The 16,948-nt window shown below is 44.2% G+C and overlaps 1 protein-coding gene across 2 annotated transcripts; it reads right to left on the bottom strand.

Annotated features, from left to right (window-relative positions):
* Nucleotides 1-3,003: 3,003 nt before the first annotated feature.
* Nucleotides 3,004-15,843, bottom strand: Rexo2 (RNA exonuclease 2). 2 transcript variants are annotated; one of them, XM_052759687.1, is made up of 7 exons: nt 15,619-15,842; nt 14,597-14,680; nt 10,278-10,355; nt 9,551-9,662; nt 8,141-8,249; nt 6,433-6,486; nt 3,004-3,443 (listed from the first exon to the last, which is right to left on the bottom strand). In XM_052759687.1, exons 1-7 carry the CDS (start codon nt 15,763-15,765, stop codon nt 3,314-3,316), a joined length of 714 nt encoding a protein of 237 aa, XP_052615647.1. In that variant the 5' UTR covers nt 15,766-15,842; the 3' UTR covers nt 3,004-3,313. The 2 variants fall into 2 exon arrangements, with proteins under 2 accessions (XP_052615647.1, XP_052615656.1); XM_052759696.1 differs by lacking the exons at nt 3,004-3,443; nt 6,433-6,486; nt 8,141-8,249; nt 9,551-9,662 and adding an exon at nt 8,598-9,520 and having other exon boundaries at nt 15,619-15,843.
* Between the last annotated feature and the right edge of the window lie 1,105 nt (nt 15,844-16,948).

Below are 16,948 nucleotides of genomic sequence, written 5' to 3' on the forward strand. Positions count from 1 at the left end.
TCTCTACTGCTTTTTAATCTTCCAAAATCTGGGACTATTTGGGTGAGCCTGGGACACTCATGTACAACCACGGTGTGATCAGTGTGACAAACCTGTCCTCGATGTGACTCGCTATCATTTTTTCCTTTACAACTCACATACGTAAGAAGTCCAGTTTTGCTGGGCCTGGTGACTGGCATATACCTTTAATCCCAGTACTTAGAAAGTAGACAAAGGCAGGGCTCTTTGAGTTCAAGGCCAGCCTGGTCCACAGGGTAAGTTCCAAGACAGCTGGGACCATACAGCAAGATTCTGTCTTAAAAAAAAAAAAAAAAAAAAAAAAAGCCAAAGATTAATTTCTGTATCTGTCAGCTTTTTGTTGGGCTGGTTTTATTTTCTGAACAGATGTACTATTTTGTAAATGAGAACACTGGGGCATCTTCTCTCCATGAAGACACTATTGGGGGAAAGGGGTTCTTTCTTGCCACACAGTATAATGGCCGCAGTGCTTAAGGAGATTATTGCTTGGTGCCGTTTCGGTCACCTCCTGATTCTTCGGCAGGGGAAGTATACCTTATCACCCCAGGAATACAGCTTGCAGGAGAATCACTCCTCGGACAGAGGCACCAGTGAAACGTCCCAGGAGTAGCCACCTCTGCGAGGCGCACATGCTGACAGTTTTTGAGCTGGAGTTACGTTTAAACCAATTTGCGCTGTAGTTCATGTCACAGAAATGACTTCACAGCTTCAGGAATCCCCTAAGGAACCCAAAGGGCCAGCACTATCCGTAGAGCTCCTTATTTTTTAAGCAGAGTGAAAACTGATGAACTAACATCAAGCCATCATGTCTTTACGCAGACGCGCATCAGGCCAGGGCTGCCAATCATTCCACTGGATGTAACACGGGCTTCATTTCAGGATGAAAGGGTTCTACTAACCAATGAAGATGCAGAACAAGACTTAGTCAGGAAGGCAGCCATTTATGTGACAAAGACTTAATGCCGGGAAGGTTTTATCTTTGCTTTTAACTTAACGTTATGGTTCAAATAGTTAAAACTGATGAGGACATTGGACGGTCACTGTGGGTGGAGAAAACCCTGCTTGAATCAGTAGTGTCTGGTTCCTGGCGCCTTGGCACCTACTCTTGGGTTAGAATCTGTCATGTTTCTGAGGATAAAGTAACAGCAAAGAGCATGTTGCAAATTTTAGGTGGAAACACTAAGCCTCCCTCAGCAGTACTAGGGAGCTATCGTTATGGGCCCTTACTGTGTCACAGGCACAGAGCTTGGCCCTCTAGCCACAGCATTCAGCTTCATTCTAGCAATCTTTTGAGTTGGGTACCATTAATCTTCCTTTACAGACCCTGAAATTGAGGTTCCGGTAAGTGAACTTGCCAGTATAGCAGGAGCTTGAATTCGAATCCAGAGTTTGAGACAGAAGCCCTATTCCTAACTATACTACCTAGTCTCGTCTTCCAAAACATGGATGTTGGCATATGCCATGTCAGAGAACAGAAATAACGCAGGTCACATACAGCTGTGGATATAAGTTTTCATCTAGTCCAGTGGTTCTCAACCTTCCTGATGCTGCCACCCTTTAACACAGGTCCCCATGTTGGGGTGACCCACAACCATAAAATTATTCCAGTTGCTACTTCATAACTGTCATTTTGCTAGTTGTGGATAATGTTAAGTATCTGATATGCCACCCCTGCGAAAGGGTCGTTCAACCCCAAAGGGGATCATGACCCATGGGTTGAGAACCATTGATCTAGTCAAATTTTGCATGTGTGTCTATGTACAGTGGTCTCGGCGTCCAGAAAGGGTCCTCTGGAGCTGGACTGACTGGTAGCTGTGGGCTACCCAACAGGGGTGCTGGAAACCAAACTCAGGTCCTCTGCAAGAGCGGTGCACACTGGACATTGCTGAGCCACATCTCCACCACCTTTATCTACTCAATTTTTTTTTAAGATTTATTTTTATATGTATGAGTGTTTGCCTGAACACGTATCATATACATGCTGTACTCATGGGGGCCAGAAGAGGGTGTCAGATTCCCTGAGACTGGAGACAGAAATGGTTGTGAGCCACCATATGGGTGCTGGGAAGAGCTAGGTCCTCGACAAGAGCAGCCAGTGCTCTTACCCATTGATCCATCTCTTCAGCTCCTCACACTTTTAGCCATGCGAACCTGAGGCTGAATGAGTTCCTTTGGCAGAAGTTACACTAACATCTCCGTTTATCTCCCCAAGGATGTCTAGGAAATACAACTCAGCACATGTTAAAGTGTTTCCCAGATGAAGATATCAGAATTACTCAAATCCACAACCAAGGGCTCTCTGCATGGGTAACTAGCACACACTAGGACCACACCACTCTGCTAATGCAAGAACTGTATAACTGAATCAGGATATAACTTGAGACCATCATAAAAGTCTCTCTTTCGGGTGCTTCTCAATGAGAGGCAGGCCACTCCAAGCCTTTCCCTAGTCTAATAGCCTTTAGGAACCGTTTGTCAGAATGAGGTGCCCAAAGAAACGAGGCCAGTTCTACAGATGACTCTACTGCCCCCATTGGCAAAAGAGTCACTTCAGTCCTGTGGTCTTGACAAGCTAAACTGGGGAGTTAACATATGTATACTGAAATTCCTCCTTGGCTACTTACCTAAGGCCACAGGCTAGCTTTGGTCTATAAACCCAACACGGTGACTATCTTGGACATATGTGCTAGCCAATAAAGCCTCAGGACTGCTTACAGAACCCTGTGTGCTTACCTGGATTTCTTAACGCGCTGGAGAGCAGTCCATCCCAGAGCTGTTAACTGGATAATGATGGGCCCAAATCCCCTTACAACCCAACTCCTCGACCTACTCTTGATGTGCAAAGCAACAGAGTCCGTTCACTTCCTGTTTGAAACACACACCTTAATCCAGCTGCATTTTGAGATTTAAGCCTTAGCCACACTACTTGAAGGAACATCCTTCCCCAGCGACGGAATCACTAAAGAACAGATGGTACGGAAAGGGTTGCATTTCAATAGAACTAGCTTTATTTATTATTTATTTCTCAAACAAAAAGAATGGCCTATAAGCAAATGCGGATATGGACTGAGGGGGTGGGCGTGGCCTGAAGCTTACAGAGTTGTTGCTGTGTCCTACTGGAAACAGCAAGTTAGAAGAAATAGTGAGGTCTTGTCTGCTTAAGGAGTCTGGAGATGCAAAGGTAAGTGGATTTTTTTTTTCTTTAGAAAAGGTGTTCTGCCGAGTCACCAGCAGGAAGGAGACACTAACGTGGCTTCTGACAAACTAGGTGGGCTGTGCAGCTTGAGAACTGGCATCAACTCACAGTCTTCTCATTTTCCCCATTTTCTATAATTTTCCTCTTCTTTTCGTCTGTCTTTTTCTTGAAGATGTTATTTCGGTAAAACTGAAGCTCTTTGATGCTTTCACTAATGTCATCGAGTGCCCTACAAGCAAACACACCACACTGAAAAAAAAAATGTCCCAAACACTGGAGATGAAAACCGTGACTTCTTACAAGCGACCTGGGAACGGGTTAGTTAGTGTGAACGCCACAGCTGGTATGGAAAGAAGTGGAACACGTCAGTGGTACTAAGTCACCGGCGCTGGTGTTTGCTTTATTTTATGTTGTGAATGCAGGAGACTAAAAATCCCCTTTGTTTCAGAGGACTAGGATGTGCTTGGGGTGGAGGGGATCTCAGGTTCAAATGACTTTAGGAAGAAGCTAGGTTAACCATTTCTTTCCTGAGGTTCTCTCCAAAACATTGACTAATTTAATATGCACATGAATTCCTAAGAAGAACCTGTACTACACATACTATATTTCTACAATGTAACCAACCACATTCATGGAATACTTACCAGCAGCCCAAGAACCAGAGCTTTGGAAACACTGTGTAATATTCAGGGATGTCCCTGAACAGAATATACCTACATACTCCCGCAGCTCAAGTCTCCGTCATCCTAATGAACGCCAATCATCAGATGAGACGGTACCTAGCCATAGAGGAGGCTCTGCCTCCTTTCTGTGGTAATGTGTGCTATGATCACAGGAAGCCTGCCTCCACCTAACAGCTTTTCTTCTCCGACATGCTGTTTCTCAGCTGTTGTAGCCTGAGAAATCAGGTAACCAAGAATAAAATGGTATGTAAGTAAATCAACACACTGTGGTGGGCCAAGGGCCTCTTCCAGAGTATTCATTGCTGGAGTTTTAAGGCCTTCATTTCTGTGGCAAAGGCAATAATTCATTTTTCCTAAGTCATATAGGTGTGGTAGAGGACTGAAACTCTATAAAATAGAGCCTCCTGCCCCCAGCTGAAGAGCTATTGGCAAGCAATGGCTGCTGGGGTGAGGGTCATTTTTCTTTGTGGCAGGTGACCCCACATGTGTGAGCAGACAGCACTAACTGGATTCAGTGGGTTATACAAAAGAGAAAAGGAAAATGGGTGTGCTGGTGTGCACTGTTAATCCCAGTACTCAGGAGGCTGAGGCAAGCAGATCTCTGTGAGTGTGAGGCTAGCTTGGTCTAAACAGCAAATGCCTGGACAGCCAGGGCTATACAGAGAGCCCTTGTCTCAATCCAACACACACACACACAAGAAAAACAAACAAACAAAACCATAAAGGTAGGAGGGGGACATTTTAAGGAGGCGGGAAGTGGGGGATGAAGTGATGACGGAAAGGGTAGGAATTGGGGTAGATATGATGGAGATACATTGTAAATATGCATGATACTGTCAAAAATAAATTTGAAATATTATTTGGAGATATACATACATATATCCCCCCCCCCCCCGTAACATAACAACACATAAGCACATTTTTTCACACATATGTGTTTGCATTTATAGGTCAGAGGTCAACCAAGGCCGTCATCCTTCAGATGCCATCCCACTCTTGAGACAGGGTCTCTCGTTAGCCTGCAGCTCACCAACTAGGCTAGAGTGGCAGGCCATGGAACCCTATTCAGCCTTTCTCTGCCTCCTCAGTGCTGAGAACAGAGCATGCACCACCCAGCATTTCACATGAATTCTGGAGATGGAACCTAGGTCTCTGTGCTTATGATGGTGAGCTAGGTGCTTTACCAACTGAAGTATGTCCTCAGCCCCAACAATGCATAATCTCTCATCACAATATTGAACTCGAAAACAGACGAAAATCTCAAAGTATTTTTAGAACCCGCTGTATGGCAAAGCTGGACCCAAACTTGGCAAAAGTTTACATACAGTTGTGAGCTATGCCATCTTGTGGGAAAAACCACATTTTTTTTTTTGTAGAAATGTCTATTGTATTATGGGGGCCAGTTTTCTTCAAATCTACTTAGGGGACTAATAATGAACAATGTAGGTGACTATCAGCTTCCTAAACTGAAAAGGAGCTGGTGAGATGGGTCAGAGGATAAAGACACCTTTGCCAAGCCTGATGACTACACACGCCTAACTCTTAAGACCTGCCTCTACATCTTCATACATGCACCATGACCACACATGTATGCATGCCGCAATGTAATAGGAAAATCAATAAAATCTGAAAAAGTCTAAACTCCAGAAAATTCTAAACCTCCATTGTTTCTGATAAAGTATCTTAGACCTGAATTAGTACACTATCATCTAGGGATGCCCCCTGAATTAGTACACTATCATCTAGGGACGCCCCCGTGGACACAAGAGAAGGCCATTCTAGCTGAGGGACTGGTCTTTCTGTGATGCCTGGAACTGTACACTACAGAGTATCTCAATTAAGTAAATCAGTAAACCAAATGCTTCCCTTAACCTGTCCTTATCAGTCAGCTTTTCTTTCTAAATGGCTCCAAAATTGAAAAGAAAGAGTGTGTGCCTGAAGTTGCCAGCACAGACACACCAAAAAGCAAAAGTATCTAGGCAGGACAACTGCCTGATACAAAAGTTTACAGTGTCCTAACTTTTTTTTTTTTTTTTTTTTTTGGTTTTTTCGAGACAGGGTTTCTCTGTGTTGCTTTGCGCCTTTCCTGGAACTGGCTCTGGAGACCAGGCCTGCCTCTGCCTCCCGAGTGCTGGGATTAAAGGCATATGCCATCACCACCCGGCTATAGTGTCCTATTTCTGATGGCCACATATCTGCATCCTCTGTGAGAAGAGAGATTAACAGTGCTAGTTTCTACAAAGGTCACAAATTGTTTTGTCTTACTTTCAAACCATGTTTTAAGACTATAACAGACTACATGACTCAAAACAAAACAACACCCCCCGACCCCACCCCCAAAAAAGCCAAAGATAGAACCCTGCTGAGAACAGGATGGAGAAACCTAGCCAGAATCCTTGGGGCTCTTAGTGTAGGAAAGTTACCTTTCCACGACTTGATTTTGCCCAGGAAAGAATAGAGAAGAGAGGTTATTATTTAAGAAGTCAGGTTGGGGTTAAGTGTGTGTCAGCCCTCATCAGAAGGTCCCGATCTTACCTGTGAGAAGCGGCCTTCTTCGGTGCAAATTCATAATCCTCTGGATACCAGCGTCTATACACAGTAAAAATTATAAACTCTCAAAGGAAGCCGTCTCAAGCACACTGAGCAATCACCTTCAAGTCATCTATCTACTGGCTTTTGCTTGTTTGAGACAGGGTCTCAGGTAGCACAGGCTGCCCTGGTCCTCCTGGTCCTCCTGCCTCCACCTCCAGAGGAGTACAATAACAGGCACCTGGCCTGGTTTGAGGTGCTAGGAATCGAACCCAGGGCTTCCCACAGACTAAGCAAGGTTCCACAACTGAGCTACATCCCCGACCTTTTCAGGTCACTAATTAACACTGGAAAAGGCTTTTCCTCTCTTTACCCTAGAAACTCTCTTTAAACAAGTCTGTCAATATAGAGGATTCCTAAGTCTCTAACATCAGCCCAGCCCTTGCCACACTTCCTGTCCCACATATCTAACTGCCTGCTGGGCATCTCCACCTAACCCACCAGGCACTTCTAATGGAATACATAGAAGACCACACATCCTCCACTCCCATCTGCAAATGCAGCCCTTCCTCTTTGTCTCTCGTTTGAGCAGGTCCACCATCCACCTAAGCTGCTTCAGCCAGGAATGCTAACCCCTTTCTCGAGGGTCTCTTTCTTTGCCCCCTCATCCAGGCATCTAGCAGCATGCTTGCTGACCTCGGCGAATGTTTTATCCCTTCCGAGTACCCAATGGCCAGTTCCCTCCCTTGTTTCGCAGTCCCTGAGATGATACACGTCTTTCTATCACTTTACCTGCCACCTTCTAAGCGGAATACAATTTGTCCTCATCCTTCCATTAACACTTTCTCAAAGGAGCTGCATCCCTTATAGGATGAAATCAAACATCTTGAGCAGGTCCACAAGCCCTTTGTGGTCCAGCCTTGGTCTCCCCTTTGCCAATCTCAAGCTTTCCACCTCAGCATTAACAAATAATCTGCAATTTATTTTAACGTGCATCTTTTTTTTTTTTTTAAGACAGGGTCTCATGTAGCCCAGGCTGGCTTCCTGATCCTCCTGCCTCCATCTTCCCCAGGGCTGGAGTTACAGATGTGAACTACTACATCCTGTGTATACACTGCTGGGGGCTACAAGCCAGAACTTCCTGCATGCTGGGCAAACATTCCCCCTCTGCTACATCCCACCATCCCTGTGCCTATTTTGTCTCAGCTTCCAATTCCCTAGCATCCTCCTATCTCTGCCTGCATTCAGGAATGTTCTCTCCTCATTCAAACCTCTTTCAATCTCACTGAAAGGGCTGTGTGCTAGATAAAGCTTTCTGAGTCCCCCTTTTCCTCCAGCACGCTGAGCTCTCCCTGGCCCCCTCATATTCTGCCTGCATCCCCATCACACGAGTCACTAGGCAGTTTAATTTTAGGGCGTTTTTTACACCTCTGTCAACTCACTAGACTGAGCTACTCAAGAGCGTTTCATGCCCATGTTCCCAGTGGGTAGGCCAACACACAGGTTCTCTGGCTTAATGAAATCTACGTGGAAGACTTCTGACATTTCTCCCACGCCTCATCACTCAGAATAAATAAGGACCTGGACAAATGAGACTGGGACAAGGAAGACACACCCACTCAGCACCCTTGATTCTATTCAATTATTTTCTACAAATTCTCCATTAAAACATGCTACATGAGGCAACAGAATGGATCCTAAATATAGCCCTTACCTGCACAGCTCTTTAACAGTGCTCACATCAATTATCCTATAATGAAGATGTTTCATGAACTGGGGCATGTATTTGTCAAGAAACTTCTTATCTGCATGAACTGAATTCCCTAGAAAGACACGAAGCATACCGCGTCTGCGCATTTCTAACAGCGTACAGCATGATATAAACATTCATAGATCATATCTGAAATGGTAGTCAACTTTTTTTTTTCAAACAGTTCCTAAAAACTGATGTCTCCATCAAATCCGAGAACTTCGGATTAGGTTATAAATATGGGTTCTCCAGCAGGTCACCAGTCTAGCTCACAATAAACTTGTAAGCAGCCTCTCGTGGGCAGAACGACCGTCTAGCCTTCCATCCACTTAAAGAGTTTAAATCTGTTACTTTTCAAGTTCATTCCAGATGTGCAAACTTGTTCCCAGTGTCACAAAATCCACACTACTAACACTAAAAATTTAACTGAATCATATAGTAGATAAACCTTTATTTTACATTCCAATGTTTTTGACAAATCATATCCATATTCATGTTTCCATACAATAATTTATATTATAAACACTGGATTTTAAATGAGAACTCTAAAATGGACATCAGCCGCATCGGCTAAGAAAAAAAAAACCATTTATACAATATATGCTCTTATATATAATTTCTTTATATTGAAAGTGTTAAGTTACCATACCAATTTACATACACAAATGCAAACACACCCTCACAGAACATTACCTTCCCTCTGACAATGTCAACCCTTTAAAAATCTTAGCGTAATAGACCTGGTCTCTTTAAAGTCAATGTCTCAGGGATGGAGCAGGGGTGGGGAGAGATAGGTAAATGATTTTAGACTAACCAACTAGAGAGGAAATAACCAAATAAAATATATATGAGCAGTGACTAAATCTGGGTTCAAAACAGACACTTTAGGGTATTTCAAATGTGGGCAAGATACCATGAATATTCTTAAATGATGTTAATGATTTCCAATGCAACAGTAATACTGTGTTACATAAGAAAACGTCCTGACTCTTAGGAGCTGCTTGAGGGGGACTTTAGGAAGGAAGTATCACAAAGCCTGCAGTTTATTTTCAAATGTCCAAAAGCAGCAAGAAAAATAGAGGGGAAACCAACGTGACAAAGGTTAACGATGACCAAATCCAACTTTTCTGTGCATTTGGAATTGTTTCCATAATAAAAATATGGGGGGAATTTTTGCTGAGTTCGTCTGTGTTTCTCTGATCAAGTTCCAAGCCATTTCACTGATACACAAAAGTGAGACGTGTACTCCAAATCAGGGTGGGTGGAAGGCAAGGATGGTCTCAGCTGGTTTCTCTGGAACTCTGGAACTCTCTGGTTTCTTGAACCATTACTATAGAAGACTATCTACAAGATAGACATAGGATTGGATTTTACCTGCAAGTGGACAGAGCCCCGGAGGAGTCTGCTGTCGTACAAAGGACAGAAATTCATACTCTGCCTGCTGCAATGTAATTGTACTCTCCTTCACTGCCTTGGTAAGACCAGACTGCAAGAGAGAATCCCCAGCCCCCACCAGAAACACATGAAGTCAGTTTTCAAACGTATCCGAAATGAAACTTCACTTCTAAAACCGGTAAATATAACCACAGCTGGACCAGTTTTGTGGGGGGAGGGGCTCAAGTTTGAACTGAAACTACCATCTTTACACCAATTTTCTTTCTTAAAGAATCCAAACCAAATTAAGTTATGTTCCCGATTGTTAATATCACTTCCACACAGTCAGAAAAGATGGCGTTCAGAGTCCAAGGCTAGACCCTCTGGGAAGAGACAGCTACTACCAGGAAAGCAGCAGTCCCCCTTCTCTGTGGGTCGAGGTCTAACCTTATCCATAAGACTGACTTGAGTAACACTTGAAATTCCACAATGCGTTCGCGACAGACTGAATGTAGAAGAGAAAAAAAAAGAGGACATTCAGGAGAAGGTGATCTCGAGAGGTCCCAAAGATGAAAAGTGAACAAGCAAGCAGCTGCCCAGGCTTGCCCAGCCATCTTCCGCTAACCCTTTCATAACACCATCCACCAAGGGCACAGGATTCAGATGTGCGAGCAACAAGCTTGTGACCGATCCCCAAAGCAGCAATCTTGTTATTTGGTAATGTTACCTTCCCATGATGCTCCTTGCACCAATCTGACATGCTGTCCAGCAACTCATCCGGCTGTTTGATAATCAGGTTGGGACCCTGTGGGTGGGAAAGGCCATTAGTCATCAAGGAAATCAAAAGAACCTGGGCATGGTGTATACATACAGCTTTAATCACTGCACTTGGGAGGCCGAGATGGATGCCGATCTCCTTGACTCTGAGGCCAGCTGGGTCTGCAAGGTCAGTTCTAAACCAGCCAGAGCTATGTAAGAATCAACAGAAATAACCCTACTTTCAAACTGTATTTATTTATGTGTGTATTTAGGGAGAGGGGCGTATATGCACAAGCATGTGAGGTCAGAGGTCAGCCTTGGGTGTTGTTCCTCATGAGTCATCCACCTAGGGACCTAAGGCTTGCCAATTAAGTAGGCTAGCTAGCAAGTCCCCAAAGAGCCACCTCTTTCCACCTCCCTGCAGCTGGGATTACAGATGCACACCACCACCTGACATAGGGGTGAAGATCTAACTCAGGGTGGTCTGCGTACACAGTGAGCACTTTACCGACGACTAAGCTGTTACTCCAACAACATCTTTTCCTTCTGAAATACACGTTGATATCTGCATACTTTGGAGCGGCTAGGACTGAGGAAAAGGATCAAATAAACAACAGCTTGCTATATGTGTACTGTGAATAAAGTTATATTCTGTAGTTTTAGCTTTATATTTAAAAAAACTAACGTTTTTAAAGAAATAACTAATAATATATAAAGAAAAAAATGGCCCTCAAATTCTCAGTTCCATTCACAAATTTCTTTAAATTAAGAAAACCTTTAAAAATTTAGTTTTGGTTATGTATATGCTTGTGTGCCTGTGTACATGTATGCTCGTATCCTTGGGAGGCCGGAGAGCACAGCACCCCTGGAGCTGGAGTTACAAGCAGCTGTGAGCTGCCCAACATGGGTGCTGAGAACTGAACTCCGGTCCCTTTTAAGAGCAGTACACTACTTTAACTGCTGAGCTATCTCTCTGGTCCTTAAATTTTATCTGCGCGTGCGTGCACACATACTCCTAACACACCGTGATTGTGGAAGTCAAAGAACAACTTGTGGGAGTCAGTTCTACCAGTTGGGTTCTGAGATCAAATTCAGGTCATCAGTCTTGGCCTCAAGCCCCTTTACCCACTGAACCAGCTTGCCAGCCCTCCAGTCCAGGTAATAGAGTCTGTCAGGGAGCCTAACAAGTAGAACTAAGCTTATCACATTTGTTTCTCCTCAAAAGACAAAGATCATAAGAAAGTCTAGCTTTCCTCATCAGGCCCTAACAGAATGCAAGAAATTATAGGCAACTGATGTAAACTCTCTGCAGAAGACTATCTACTACTTAATGCAAGCAATTATGACTAGTAAGGTGGTAAAGAGATTTCAGTCACTGAAAGGAATTCAAGTTTTTTTTTTTTTTTTTTTTTTTTTTATTTTTCGAGACAGGGTTTCTCTGTGTAGCTTTGCGCCTTTCCTGGAACTCACTTGGTAGTCCAGGCTGGCCTCAAACTCATAGAGATCCTCCTGGCTCTGCCTCCCGAGTGCTGGGATTAAAGGCGTGCGCCACCACCACCCGGCGGAATTCAAGTTTAATCAGCACAGCTTAAATCCTTTTTAAAAAATTATATCATTTATTTATGTGTATGCAAGAATGTAAGTGCAACACATTCCTCTCTCTGTCTCTCTCTGTCTGTGTTGGGGGGGGGGCAGGGGAGGTGTGTTCGCGTGCGCGTGTGTAAGTCAGAAGACAAGTGTTGGTCCTGTGGCTCCTAAGGATTGAACTCAGGTCATCAGAATTGGCAGCAAGCAAAGGCCCCACTGAGCCCCTATAGCTTAAACTCAACAGCTAGTCTAGAACTGTACTAAAATAGGCCTGCCATCTAAAACTGAATTGTAACCAAATACAGAAACAGATGTTGACAATCTCAGTGGAGAAATTAAAAAAAAAAAAAACAGTTTAAAAAAACTGGGGAACAGAAAAGACATACTGTAAATCTACTGACCTCTTCTAGACTGCTCCTTGGCAAACTAAGACATCCAAATTAAGTTTGCAAAACAGGGTGCTTCTACCAGCAAAAAAAAAAAACAAAACAAACAAACAAACAAAAACACGTTCCTCAGACCCTTGCATGAGAACAAAACATACTTTCCACACAACTGACATCCCTTAAGTGTTTTCTTTGCCAATTGACTTAAGCCTTCGAACAAATCCCCCATTCACGAGCAACTGTATGGACGCACACCCGAAGTTCCCCTGGGTACATATCAACCAACTGATCCATTAAAACCGTATTTTGGGTCGTCAAGAGGCTAAAAGAAAAATACTTCTTTGGCCAAGGGTAAGCAGAGCTGGTAAAATAAAGACACTTGACTGTTTATTGCCAGTAAGTTCCAAGTCAGAAAAATAAGCAAGCAAACCTAAAGCTCGGTGCTTGATTTATTTATTTACAGGTTTTAAAGAAGTTGTTATAAGAAATAATCTCTAGTTCTCTTCTAGATAAGTCTGATGCCACGACAAGACAGGGATTCATCTCTAAATGTCCTTTGTTGTTCTTTTTTGTTTTTAAGTTTTGCTGGTGTCGTCGCTGTTTTGAGACAGTCTCACTGTGTAGCCTTGGCTGACCTGGAACTCACTCTGTAGACCAGCCTGACCTCAAGCTCACAGAGATTGGCCTGCTTCTGCCTTCCAAAGTGCCAAGAGTAAAGGTGTGTGATATCATGCCCAGCTGAAAATGCCTTATCTCCTCTGCCTACCCAGGGAATAAAAAGAAGTCCTAACTGTAGGCTTAGGAGATGTCTACAGCTTCTGTGTTTATCAAGTCTACCCTCTTAGAACTCGTTATTAACAAGACTCCCCTTTGCACAGCATCCCTATGGGATTTGCTGGTTTTTTGTTTGTTGCTGATTTTATTCCTATATGTAGGTGTCTGGTGGGGGTACCCATAGAGGTCAGAAGAGGGCCATCAAATCCTTTAGAGCTGGAGATCTGGGTGCTTGTGAGACACCTGATAGAGGTAGGGGACTGGGACGCAAACTCTTCACGATTGAGTAGTACATGTTTTAACTACTGAGCCACCTCTCCAGCCCCACTATATAGCCTTGGCTGGCCTGGAACCAGCCATACAGACTAGGCTGGTCTCAACTCACAGAGATCCACCTGCCATTGTCTCCCAAGCCCTGGGATTAAAGGTATGAGCCACTATGCCTAGGCTGCTTTGTTTTTTAATTACTTCAAATATTGAGGACCATATCATGATCAGGGATTTCATCTATGAATCAAAGATACCACAAGCTTTTAAAATGCTTCACGAGTGGCTAAAATGCAAACGCCAACAGGTGTGTTTTACTTGTTTTGCTAAATGTTTCAGTTAAAAGCAGCATGATCAAAATTTTTATTAAAGCTAAGAGAACACAGTCTAGAAGAGTATCAGTCGACGGTCTTGGACCCTAACACAGACGTGCAGGAAGCACACACCCAGCTGAAAAGGCAATCAGCCATCTGGAACAATAGGTATTGTCTGTGAGGATGCAACCAACTCAGACCGACCCTCATCTGTCTGTAAGGAACATACATGGATTTTTTTTTTTTTCTTACCATTCCCGGTATAAAAAATACTTACATGCACTGACACTGCATTGGGTATTCTACAGGAAGAATGACCACAGGCAATCTAGAAGTAATTCCAAGTACTCACTAGGTAAAGGATGTAGGCACATGAAATTTTGGTCCCTACAGAGGAATCCTGGAACTAATCCCCTATGGGGTGGTGAAGGGATAACTATATATGGAATTAAAGTCAAAGTTATGAAATAAAGATGGAAAACTCTGGTATAGGTCACCACACCTGATAGGACCAAAACTGGCTGGACTACTGGTTAGGAGCACTTCAGACTGCCTGGATCTAGAGAGTCCTTTAACCAGCTTCCCCAATACCTAACCAAATTCGCCAAATTTCTGTAGCCCAATGTCTTCAGATGTAAAATAAGCACTATTAACAGAACCAACTTTATGGTCATAAGAACCAACACATGTAAAGCCGTCAGGACTATTTACCCCTCAGAAAAACAGTCAGCTTTGTTTCTATAAATTTCAATTGAAAAGTCAATTCAGTTCCACCTCCTAATTGTTTCTACCTCAATGTTGGTTTGAGTACCAACTCTAACACATCCTAGCATATTATGGTGGACCTTAATCTACATGGACCTCAAGCCACTAAATTTTTCAATTGGAGTGGAAGAAGCCATCTTTAGATTCCCCATGCCCTTTAAGTGGTATGAATGTATTTACGTGGCATCACCTACTTCAGCCAAAATGTTAAGATCAGAGTCAGTTATCAGACAGGCCATCTCAATAATCTGATCCTTCTCAATATCCAATCCTGTCATCTGCAAAATAAAAAATAAAAATAAAAATAATTTTTTTTAAATGAGCATATATATAACACATGAAACCATCTTTTGTAAACCTCTTCTGCCCAAGTTTATATAGATTCCTTTGTGCATACTCGGATTACATTCTAGGATCAGTAATGCTGTTTCTTTCCTGGGAAGTACTCGGGATTTATAATAAGTTCTGAGCGCTCAGAGACTGCAACAGACATTTACTGTGGGCTAGCTAATGCCAAATTCTGTGTCTGTCCTGGGAACAGATGCAAAGTAAACAAGATAAATACAACACTTAGTTACAGAAAAGTGAACTCACTAATATTACCTATCTGAAGTTTGTAAAGGCTTCCAATTTGTTCCAACATCTGATCTTTATCATAATCTAGGGTAAAAAGTTAACAACTAAACTCTTTTCATAAGGAAAAAACTGAGGCTCGGGGCAGGCCTAAGTATGAATGCGTTAAAACTAAAAAGGGTTCTGTTCCCAGTGCACTTTGAGTAACTTGAATCTTCAACTGGGGCCTCAATTTTCTCTTTTATGGAATGAGGGGTAAGGCTGAGTCATCTCCTGAGTCCCAACTAGTTTAAGCAACCTAGTCTTTTAAGGCTAGGAGGTGGGGGCGGGGAGGGGGGGCGCTCAGAGGCGCTGTCCCCACCCCCACCCTTGATCCTGAGCCCAGAGACACTAGAGGGTTAGGCAAATTCACATCTGGGTGGAGGTCGAGGCTGCGGAGAGGGAAGACACATGGATGGCTCCACCCAGATGGAAAGAAACCCCACAGTCCAACACAGTCCCAGAACCACGCAGAACTCCTGGCTCGGGCTCCCGGGGCTGTGCTCACCTGCCGCACCTGACACCCGGACCCCCGCCGCCTCCCAGAACAGGTGGGTCCTTCGGTCCCAGGCTCGCCTCCCCGCACCCCCCGCCGGACTCTCACCTCCAGGTCCACCCAGACCATCCGCTGAGCCATGCTCTCCCCTGCCGCCATGGCTGCGCCACCTTCGCTAACACCTCGCGCCCCGAACTGCCCGTGCCTGCCACCCACGCCCCGCAACAGCCTGGAGCCCAGGGATACGCCTAGCATCACCCGGCACGAGCCGCCACGGCCCCAGCCCCGCCGGCCCAGCGCGCGCAGGCGCCACAGTCGCTAAACGTCGCAAACCCACTGGGAGGTGCCGGGAGAAGACTACAAGCCCCAACATGCCGCGCGCCGACTCGCCCTCCACAGCCACGCTTGGCTGCCGAAAGGGCTGGTGGGAGCGGGAGTCCCTGGTCCAGCCGCCAGCTCCCCCTCCCCCGCCACGTGTTTTCCGATGTTACGGGACTGGCTTGTATTCCATTGCTAAAGTTTGTCTGTTTCCAGGAGGTATCACTCCTGAGTTTTTATTAGTTCTGAGCAGCGGACTTGAAAAGGTTTAACTTCGAAAAAGAATCTGATTGTTTAAGAATTTTTAAAATGTATCTTTCCCTTACTAATACCCCCCTCTTTTTTTTTACCTGCCCCTCCCTTCCACGTATTGAGTATATTTCTTATTTACTTGGAATCCGAGAATGACGTGCTATTTTGAGCTACAAGGCCAAATCCGCCATCATCGTTTAGAAGTCCTTAAATGGGCTCTTGTCTGAAAGATGACTTCGCACATATCAGGTGTTCCATAAATGTTCCTTTCCCGTCCTTGGTAGAAGCCTTGTCTCATATTCCAGGTTGCCGGAACGTGTGGGCTGTGTTTCGGTTGTTAGATCTTATACTACTTTACCTTTAAAACTTCTTAAAGTTAAATCATGTCCTTGTATAATTTTTGCAGCCGACTAAAGCGAACTGAAATAGTTCTGCCTGTTCTGTCGTCCACTCTGATTCTGTCATCCATTCTGGTTTTGAGCAAAGGGTCCTTAATCTCCCACTAAATAGCTGCGGTTTTCATCACCGCCTCTGGAAGGGGCCTCTGTGGGGATCGCTTACGTTTTAGCTTAGTAGCAAACGCCTCTGCAAAGGGTAGTTTTATCACATACGTGCTCAGTCTTGAATCACATACTCCTGTGTCTTTTTCTGAAAGCCGTGTTGCCATTAATTACAGAGCTTGTGGTTGGTAGCACAGTAATTCCTACCCGGTGAGCTGGTTTTGTGAGACAAACATTGTTGCCCAATCAGAGCTTTAGGGATGCTGCAAACTGGTGGATTTCAGCCACTTAACCTGCCAAGCTTGACCAGAGAAACTGAAAGATCTTGGAAACGTGTGACAGTGTATGTTCAATTTTACCGCAGAATA

Source organism: Peromyscus californicus, unplaced genomic scaffold, assembly GCF_007827085.1.
Source record: "Peromyscus californicus insignis strain IS unplaced genomic scaffold, ASM782708v3 Scaffold_11__1_contigs__length_118956290, whole genome shotgun sequence".
Taxonomy (NCBI): Eukaryota; Metazoa; Chordata; class Mammalia; order Rodentia; family Cricetidae; genus Peromyscus; species Peromyscus californicus.

Coding starts and splice junctions, on each gene's coding strand:
- Rexo2 (XM_052759687.1), bottom strand. CDS start 15,765: ATGCTAGGCGTATCCCTGGGCTCCAGGCTGTTGCGGGGCGTGGGTGGC. Junction 14,681..15,618: donor TGGTCTGGGTGGACCTGGAG/GTGAGAGTCCGG, acceptor TTTATTTTGCAG/ATGACAGGATTGGATATTGA. Junction 10,356..14,596: donor ATCTTAACATTTTGGCTGAA/GTAGGTGATGCC, acceptor TCCCACCCACAG/GGTCCCAACCTGATTATCAA.